Source organism: Otolemur garnettii, unplaced genomic scaffold (genome assembly GCF_000181295.1).
Source record: "Otolemur garnettii isolate 467f Iridium unplaced genomic scaffold, OtoGar3 scaffold00009, whole genome shotgun sequence".
Taxonomy (NCBI): Eukaryota; Metazoa; Chordata; class Mammalia; order Primates; family Galagidae; genus Otolemur; species Otolemur garnettii.
Genome location: NW_003852404.1, coordinates 4,020,727 through 4,030,479, shown reverse-complemented (window position 1 = coordinate 4,030,479; position 9,753 = coordinate 4,020,727). Strand labels below are relative to the sequence as shown.

Here is a 9,753-nt window from a genome sequence, read left to right as displayed (position 1 = left end):
CCGGGCTGGGGATTCGAACCTGCCACCTTAGGTGTATGTGGCTGGCGCCTTAGCCACTTGAGCCACAGGCGCCGAGCCAGAGGCATGAGTTTACATGGATTCATGGGCTATGCCCAGTGGTTGGCTGTATGGTAAAGAACATGATTTGGGGCCAGGTGTGGTGGCTCATGCCTGTAATCCTAGCACTCTGAGAGGCCAAGGCAGGTGGATTGCCTGAGCTCAGGAGGCCAACACCAGCCTGAGCAAAAGCAAGATCCCTTCTTTAAAAATAGCTGGGCGTTGTGGAGGGCACCTGTAGTCCCAGCTACTCGGGAGGCTGAGGCAAGGATCTGTTGAGCCCAAAAGTTTGAAGCTGGTGTGAACTATGATGTCATGGCACAATACTGATGGCAAGAAAGTATAACTTTGTCTCCAAAAAAAAAAGGACATGATTGGGAAACTGATGGAAAAAAAGACATGATTGGGAAATTGATGACAAGGACATCTAGAGAAGTTCGTGGATAGATCTTTCTGAATGGCCAAAGAATGTGAAGATCAAGCTGGGCGCAGTGGCTCATGCCTGTAATCCTAGCACTCTACAAGGCTGAGGCAGGTGAATCGCAAAACATCTCAAGGTGGAGCGGAGGACCTTAGAGGGCAGGGAGGGCCAAGGCAGGTGCTGGGAAGGCGGGATGAGGGCAGCATTGTAGTTGGAGGGGAGGAGGTGAGACATGCTGGGGGGTCAGGCTCACGCACGCTGGTGGGCAGGCACTCACCTGTTTTTTTTTTTTTTTGAGGCAGAGCCTCAAGCTGCCGCCCTGGGTAGAGTGCTGTGGCATCACAGCTCACAGCAACCTCCAACTCCTGGGCTCAAGCGAATCTCCTACCTTAGCCTCTTAAGTAGCTGGGACCACGGGTACCTGCCACAACGCCCGGCTATTTTTTAGTTGCAGCCGTCATTGTTATTTGGCAGGCCTGTGCTGGATTTGAACCTACCACCTTAGGTGTATGTGCCTGGCGCCTTAGCCACCTGAGCCATAGGCGCCAAGCCATCACTCACCCGGTTTGAACTTCTGAGAAGCTCAAAGCATATCACTGTTTCAAGCAGCCTTAAAATCTCCCTAACATTTGTGGGTCACACCAGTGAGAAAAGAGAGCTTACCAACCATTTCATAGAGAAACGGCATCTCAGAGAAATGGTTTAGCGCCTTTAAAACGAGTAGCACAGTCAGGGTGAGGTCTGTGCCTTGAATGGGTGCTTGTGTCGCCATCACTCTGTCCACGGTGGGAGACGAATCGCAATCCTTCCTGTTCATTCGAGGCTTACCTAGCATTTCTCCTCTCCAGGAAATCTTTTCTGGTTACCTGACCCCACTGAGCTCATTCTCTCACGCCCACCAGTGAATTCTGGGGTGGTCCCCTTATTTAGTCAAGCAGTATTTATGGCTCTCCAGCCACCCTGCAACCTTTTGCCCACGCCTCCAGGTATCCAACAGTCATGGAACCCTACTGGAGATGGTACTGGCACCTCCACAGCCTAGAGAATGGGGACTTCTGTGTTGTGGGTTCAATTGTGTTCTCTTCCCCAAAGTTTGTGCATTGACTTCCCAACCCCTAGCACCTCAGAATGTGACCTTATTTAAAAATAGGCTTGTTGAAGACACAATTAGGTGAAATGACATTATTAGAGTAGGCCTTAATCCAATACAACTGTGTCCTTATAAAAAGAGGAAATTTGGACACACAGACATGCAAAGAGGGAGAAGATGATGGCAGAGATCAGGGCAATGCCTCTATAAGCCAAGGAGCGCCCAAGATTGCCAGCCACACCAGAAGCAAGGAGGTGGCCTAGAACACATTCTTCTCATACCCTATGAAGGAACCAATGTTGCGAACACCTTGATCTTGAGCTTTAAGCCTTCAGAACTGTGAGACAACAATTTCTGTTGTGTAGGCTGCCAAATTTGTCGTATTTTGTAGTAGCAGCCCCAGAAAACTAACACACCTAGCCAACTAAAACACTCCAAGAGGAGGAGGAAACCTGTATGAGCTTCTTGATCCTAACTAGAGGTGATATTGAGCTGGGCTTTCAAGGATAGGTAGTTTATAGGGCAAAGAATCCGGAGAAGAAATCTCCAGGCAGAGGCAAGAACATGTGCAAAACCCAGGGCGAGGCATAAGTGTATGTCAGAGACTCTTTCCTAAACTTTGAATTTACTTTTGCTGGTCCTGTCTGAGCATCCGAGACCTGGAAACTCCCTTTGTCAAGATAATGCAGAGAGACCCCTTAGCCCAGGGTGCTGTGCATCTCTCTCACCTGTAGGGGGTGCTCACATATTACGTGGATGAAGGGACTGAGTGACCTACTGGTATTTGTGAGGGTCCAAGGCCTCTGCTTTGGGGGGAGGTGTGGCTGCAGTGGGAAACTCTGTGCTGGCGGTGTGTGGGGGGCCCTCCCATAGCCCTATAGGACACACACCACTGTGGGAGGACAGACACTTGGACACGTGGTACGTGGTACAAGTACTTTATTTTAATTACAATAGTGCCACACCAAAACTACAGTAGCACAGAACAAAATGATACAAAAAATAGATTCCCAGCTCCCGACCGCACGTCCATGTACCCACAGAGAAGCCAGCCCCGTGGTTCCCGGGGCCAAGGGGAGAGGCTCTGGAGGGGGCAGTGGCAGTGAGGGTGCTTCCTCCGCTTTCATCCCTGCCAGGCCTAAGCTCTCTTCTCCCCTCCCCTCTGCCAACTCTACCCCTGCCTCTGAGCAGTGTGAGCAGCCTGCATTCCCTGGAATGTGCCCAGGCCTGAGGGACCTACTTCCCTTGGGAGGTCTCCAGGACCACCCCCCAAGGCAGGAAGCAGGTTTGGGGGGAGGAGGTAGGAAGAGAAGGCCAGGGCCAGGAAAGGCCCATCTCTGCATGGCAAGGTGCCTGTGGCCAGCTCCTGGCTCTGGCTCCTTCTCTGGTTCCCTCCTGTCTTTACTCAGAAGAGCTACCAGCATTTCCGCATGTAGGGACTAGACTCACCTCGAATCCACTCCCAACACCCCCGCGGCAGCTCAGAGGGTGATCCAAGAAGGCAGGGCACTCACAGAGCTGTCTGCTCCTCTCAGGCAGGGAGGATTCTGGCTTCCTGGGTGAGGGGACTGCACTATGGGGATAGGGCTCTGGCCCCTGAGGTGACAGAGCTGTGACTGTGTTGGGCTATGCTCCTGCTTTAGTTACCGGCCACAGAACAACATGGATGCTACACGTGGGTCTGCCTGGTGGAGCTCACGGACTTGCTACTGGAGCTGTGGTCTCAGGGAGGGGGACACAGGACACCGCAGGCCAAACTGGGTTGGAGAACCTTCCTTTATACCCTCCCCTGGCTATAAGCATCCCCTAAAGGAGATGAGTCTGCAGCTGTTAGTACTGTTTTGATTCAACCAAGGGGCTGACCGGGGCTGGAGCCCAGGGCAAGTTCAGTAGTTCCTCAGACTCCTGGTGTCTGGGGCCACTGACCTGTAGGCCAGAAGGCCAGAGCTCTCAGGTTGGGCAGCCCTGCGGTTACTGGGAGTGGGACTATGGCCTGTGTTCCAGTCAGGACACTTGGGGGCTACACTGAGGAGGCCAAGGGCTCTCTGGGGGCAAGGGCTATCTCCTTGGGCCACAGCCTCAGATAAGGCACTTGAGAACTGGTGCTGGGAGCCAGGCCCAGGCCCGGTGGAGGAGGACGGAGCTCAGAGGGAGGATATGGCCCTGCGGGGGACCAGCACTGTTTTCTCTTTTCTCCTTCCCCTAGGGAAGAGGGTGGCCAGGCCCCTAAGTGGCTGGAATTGGGGGATTGCTACAGAAAGGCGACATGCCCTAGACAGATAAGGGGTGGCCAAAGAAGGAGGGGCGGAAAGAAGACATCCATGGTACAGCTATGTGCATCTGACGGGGCATCACAGCCTCACAGGGCTCCTGTGGGCCAGACCCAGGGTGCTCAGGGAGCCTGTGTGGTGTTTGAGTCCCTGACCTGGCCTGATTCTGCTACAGCAGTCCCCTGCTGTGACTCTGGAGGTCAGGCTTTCTTGCTGGAGTTCCCAATATCTGACCGTGGGGAGAGGGGCAGGTAAGCTGACAGGAACAGTACCCATGACTTGCCCACGTCCCCACCCTCCTCCAGCTGGCGCCTCCCTCTGCCTGGCCACTATGCTTCTCCTATCCACACCAGGTGACTGAGGCTGAAATGGCACACCCTAAGGGCTGTGGCAGCTCTCTAATTTGGGAACCTGCTCAGTGGCCTAGGCACCCTGGCCTCAGTCCAGCCTCACAGTGAGCGGGGAAGAGAGGGAGTCAGTTAATCACTGGGGCTTCCCTTGTCCACAGATCACTTAGAAAAACAGAACATAATAAATATACCAATCCTTTCCTTAAAAGAAAAAAAAAAGTATTTTAAATGCATTTTTTTCCCTGAAGATTTCCAGTGTATTCCACAATGTTTAAAAAATAGTTTCCCCAAAAATATATATCGAAAGCATTTGACACAGTGGTATTTGTGATGTATCTGGACCCTTGTCATCACGTGGCCCAGGCACGGTAAGCCACCAGCCTGACACCCAAATGCCTGCTAGAATGGACACCCCTGTGCCTGGGATGTCAGGGTCTTCAGAGGGGACCAAATCTCAGGTTATGCTGAGAGCCTGCATCATGGGCTCAGTTCGAGGTGAAAACCCTCCAGCTCGGAGGAAGGGGGCCCTGGGTGCCAACTGGGCTGGGCGATGCCCCGGAGGCTGGGAGGGGGGCAGGCTTGTTGGCCCCGCCCAGGGTCTTGTCCTCAGCCCCCTCCCCTTCTCTTTCACGGCTCTCTGTGCTTCGCCCCTACCAGACTTCACATTTGTGCTGTGGGTTCATGGGTGAGCCGAGGGGGCAGCGGAAGTGTTCCGAGAACTCCTTGGAATTAGAGAGGGAGCCGATGACCCGGAAGCGGGAAGGGCTGTGAGGGTCAGTGATGAGGCCTTCGTGGGAGCTCTCAGGTGTGCGGACAGAGCACCAGACCTTTGTGGGAGCAACAGAGAGGCCAATGTCACTGCAGGGCCCCGAGGCCACTGGACTGCCCCTGTCACGATGGCAGAGGGACAAACCCTCCCACCTGGTATCTCCAAACTGTGTTCCTTCCCTCAGCCAGAGCAGCATCTCGGTCTGAGGCACCTGTGTTAGATTTTGTCTGAACCAGAGATTGTGTCCAAACACCAGTTTGAAAACCTTGGATTTAATCCAGATCGCTCACTTCCTGGGCAGAACAAACTGTCTAATGGCCTGGCAGCTCTGGGTGCCAAGAGAAGGCTATCAACTGAATGCCAACTCAGCTGATGGCCTTGGGGCATCTTGAGTTTATTGAAATTTCTAGAACCCCAGAACCAGAAGGGATATTAGCAACTGCTGTGTCCTCTGACCTACTAGATACAGGAGACTTTTTATTAGCTTTCTTGGCCCTTCCTTGAAACTCTAATGACAGGAAGGGTGCCTTGTGACAGGGCGTATGTCCTACAGACAGTCCCATGAGTTAGGAAATTCTCAATTTGAGGGGAACTTACTTTTTTGCCTCTCAGAGCTCTTGGAATATCAAGAAGGCAGAAAGCAACTAAGTTTGGTATTTTTTCCTCACCTGCGATGAACTCACCTGTGCAAACCCCAGGAAGAAGAGCTGGTCATTGGTGAGACCCAGGGTGGGCAATGTCTCCTCATCCCCATTCTTCTTCACCCAGTTCTGGTAAGCCTGGGAAGAAAGATCAAAGCTCAGGGATTCCCATGACAGGTGGTGATGGAGGGGGTAGCATGGGGCTGTTGCAGGTCTCCCCTGTTTGGAGCAGGGACTGGTTTCTGGGGCTCTAGGCCTGGGCTCAGCCTGGAAGAGTCCTCTTCTTCTTCCTTTTCATATTTTTTTAAGAGATGGGATCTCCCTCTGTTATCCAGGTTGGCGAGCAGGCTTGCTCATAGCTCACTGCAGCCTCCAACTCCTACGCTGAAGCAATCCTCTTGCCTCAGCTGGGGACTACGGGCGTGTACCACCATGTCTGACTAATTTTTAAAAATTTTTATAGAGGCTGAGCAAGGTGGCTCATGCCTGTAATCTTAGCACTCTGTGAAGAGTGGTGGATTGCTTGAACTCAGGAGTTTGAAACCAGCCTAAGACCAAGGCCTTGTCTCTACTAAAAATAGAAAAACTGAGGCAAGAAGATCACTTGAGCCCAAGAGTTTGAGGTTGCTGTGAGCTATGATGATGCCATGGTACTCATCATCAGAGAGTGGGGGGTCTCACTATATTGTCCAGACTGATTTCAAACTCCTGGCCTTGAGCCATCCTCCTGCTTCAGCTTCCCAAAGCATGAGGATTACAGGTGTGAGAGCCACTGTGTCCAGCTGAGGAGCCCTCTTCTCAATCTGCTCTCATTCAGACCTGTGGCTTAAAACCCCATCTGTGTGTTGATGACCCTCACTGTTAGACTGTCAGCTCCACCCTCCTCCCTGATTTGTATAATCAACTGCCCCAGCTGGACAACTAAGATGCATCTCAGACTTAACATGGCACAAATAAAACAACAGCTTACACGCAGACTCATACACGTGCGTGTGTACAAGAACACTTTCCCCATGACAGTCAGTGGCCCACCTACTCAGATTCAAAACCAGAACTCTTCTTTAATTTTTCTTTCTCTTAAATTGAACACCCCACATCTGATTACTTCTCACTCTATCCCACCTCTTGCCTGGATGGATAACTAGTGTCCTTGCCTCACTATGGAATGAGAAGGGAAGGGTTCGCAACTTAATTGAATGTTTCTGGGCTCAGTTTGCTCATCTGCACAATGGAGATCCAAATCTAATTCCCTCCACATAGCAACTTAAGTGAACCTTTTTTTGTTTTCGAGACAGAGCCTCAAGCTGTCCCCCTGGGTAGAGTGCCGTGGCATCACAGCTTACAACAACCTTCAACTCCTGGGCTCAAGCGAGTCTCCTGCCTCTGCCTCCCAAGTAGCTGGGACCACAGGCGCCCGTCACAACGCCTGGCTATTTTTTGGTTGCAGCCATCCATCATTGTTGTTTGGCGGGCCCGGGTTGGATTCGAACCCACCGCCTTAGGTGTATATTGCTGGTGCCTTAGCCGTTTGAGCCACAGGCGCCGAGCCAACTTAAGTGAACCTTATAAAAGTCTGTGTGGCAGACTTTTCCTGTAAGGGCCACAGAGCTAATACATTCAGCTTTGTGTGCTGACAGCCCCTGTTGCAAGGACTCTGTTCTTTTGTCATGGCGTGAAAGCAGCCACAGATGATGTGTGAACAAATGGGTGTGGCTGTGTCTCCAAAAATCTTTATTTGCAACAGGCTCTGGGCTAGATTTGGCCTCCAGGCTGTAGGCTTTAAAGGACAAATTAGGAGTTCACAACCGGCCAGGGCAATACCAAGACCCTGTCTCTACAAAAAATAGAAAAATTAGATGGCCATGGTAGTGTGTGCTGCAGTCCCAGCTACTTGGGAGGCTGAGGTGGGAGGTTCACTTGAGCCCAGAAGTTGGAGGTTGCTGTGAGCTATGATGACTCCATGGCACTCCGCCCCAGGGTGACAGAGTGTGAGACAAGTTAGACCATGTCCTTCCTTTATATGCTCTCTCTTTATACACCCTACGGCCCTCCTTTGTAACCAGAATAAAATCCTAGGCTCCTTCCTAAACTGACAGAGGTCACCATTAGAAGGAAGCTCTGTGTTGCTCCCGTGGCCTCTGTAACTTGAATCCAGTTCAGCTAACACCTCTGAGTGCCTCCCTGAGCCAGGGCCCTACATCCATCTCGTCTTGTTCCCTCTTCCCAACAACCTGATGGTGCAGTTATTAGCTGTTTTTGGCCACACCCACAGCCTTACAGAGGGTACATGATTTACTCCAGAACCAGGACTTGAGCCCAGACTGGCTCCACGACCCATGTCCCCTTCCCTCCCTCCTTCTTCCCCCTTCCCCAGGCCCACAGGAGCCCATAGGCCCATAGATTTGAGGGCAGCTTCCCCCGCAAAGGTAAAAACAGGCAGGCTCCTCAGGCGGACCTTTTCCTGAGTCTCTCGGTCAGGCCAGTCTCAGAGCAGAAAGGGCTCTGGCATCTTAGTTCCACACTGGGCGCATCCCCAGACAGCCCTCCATCAGTCCTCTTGACCACCCAGCTCAATGGGGAATGGTAGCTCACAGGGCTGTTGCGGCCACCGGGGTGTCTGTGATGGCAGGGGGATATCTGGGTAGGCCAGTGGGGCTGGGGGGTTTGTCGGGGCAGGACTCTCACCCGATAGGCAGCCTTGAGGCCCCCGTTGTCAGCGATGTTCTCCCCGAGGGTGTGGCGGCCGTTCACGGGCTCCCCGTTCACGCTGTAGTTGCTGTACTGCTCCACCATGCACTCGGTCTGGTGCTTGAAGGCTTCCACAGATGAGTTCTTCCACCACGGTCGCAGGTTCCCGTCCTTGTCATACTCCCGCCCTGTGGGCCAGAGGGAGGCACTGGGTGAAGGGAAGGACCGGAGGAGTGGGGACCAGTGGCTCCTGACTGCTCTTCCCTCCTCTGTCTACCCTGTCCTCCAGCCAACATGGGAGGTGGGGTCCATCTGGGTGTGGAAGGAGGTGTATGGGTGGGCCATTCAGACTCAGCAGGAGGGGACGGAGGAAAGTGGTTCAGGCAAAGCCCCAGAGTGACCAAAGGCACAGAGGAGCTGGGTTTATTTTCAAGACTTGTTAAGAGACCCTGACCCTAAGTAACTGATACCCAGGAAGGGGCAAAAGGAGCCAACGCCACTGGGACCACATGACAGGCTCCGGTCACAGAGGTCTCCGCCTCTTCCATCTCAGCTGTGGGGTCCCCAGGCAGGAGGCAGTGAGGAGGAATCTGGACATTAGCTGGTGAGGAGGGACTGACTTCAACTCCCCTGACAGTGGTCGGATTAGAGAGGACTCTGGAGTGGCAGAGAAATGTACGCTCCCTGCTCACTATTAATCCCCGCCCACAGCAGCAGCCCCACTACGCGCTTCCCACGATCCTCCCAATCACTGCGTGACATTCAAATCATCATTCCCAGTTTACAGATAAGGAAGTGGAAGCTTGGAGAAAGCACAGGACTTGCTAAAGTTCTTATCATTAACAGGTGGTAGTGCCAGGATTTGAACCTAGATCCTTCTAGCTCCAAAGCTAAGAACTTTAGAAGGGAGTGGAAGGTAGAGGCAGGGGGGCCAGGAAGCTGACAGGCCCATCTGAAGGGGACCCTGAGGAATCCGTACCTTGATCATCAAAAGCATGAGTCAGCTCATGGCCCACGACGACACCAATGCCACCAAAGTTTAAGGCCCTAGAGGGGGGGACATGAAGGTGAGGCAGTGTCTCAAGGGGAGGGCCTCTTGCTCTTGCCCAGTTATGTGACCTTCCCTCCCTGGACTTGGGGATACAGTAGAGTCAAGTCCTGCAGGGCTCTGTGGGGACAAGGCCATGGCCTAAGCCTCCAGCCAGGTCCCTGAAGCCCGTCAGAGGTGGCAGTCTGCTGTGGTCAGCTGGGCACGATGCTCTGTAGAAATGTGCTGTCCTCTTCAGCCATTGCACAAGAGTCAGGCGTTGTTAATTGGCTCTAAGAACAAGCTCACTGAGGCTGGGAATGGGCCAATCACCTCATACAAGGGCTGTAGTCATCAAACTGCAGACCTGGGATTCGAACCCAGAACCATGTAACTTCATTTCTGAGATCACCCCTCTCCAAACCCCAGGTTTTTTTTTT

General features: G+C 52.8%; 1 protein-coding gene across 2 annotated transcripts in view; it reads right to left on the bottom strand.

Moving 5' to 3' along the window:
- Window positions 1–2,490: 2,490 nt before the first annotated feature.
- ECE1 (endothelin converting enzyme 1) overlaps window positions 2,491–9,753 on the bottom strand; it is a 113,539-nt gene continuing 106,276 nt past the window's right edge. Inside the window, exons 16-19 of one of the 2 annotated variants that reach the window (XM_012801551.2) lie at window positions 9,266–9,333; window positions 8,284–8,474; window positions 5,641–5,736; window positions 2,491–5,015 (exon numbers count right to left, since the gene is read on the bottom strand). In XM_012801551.2, the coding sequence (XP_012657005.2) occupies window positions 4,839–5,015; window positions 5,641–5,736; window positions 8,284–8,474; window positions 9,266–9,333 (532 nt within the window). In that variant the 3' untranslated portion in view covers window positions 2,491–4,838. The remainder of the gene's footprint in view (window positions 5,016–5,640; window positions 5,737–8,283; window positions 8,475–9,265; window positions 9,334–9,753) is intronic. The other variant, XM_012801552.2, reaches the window with a different exon arrangement.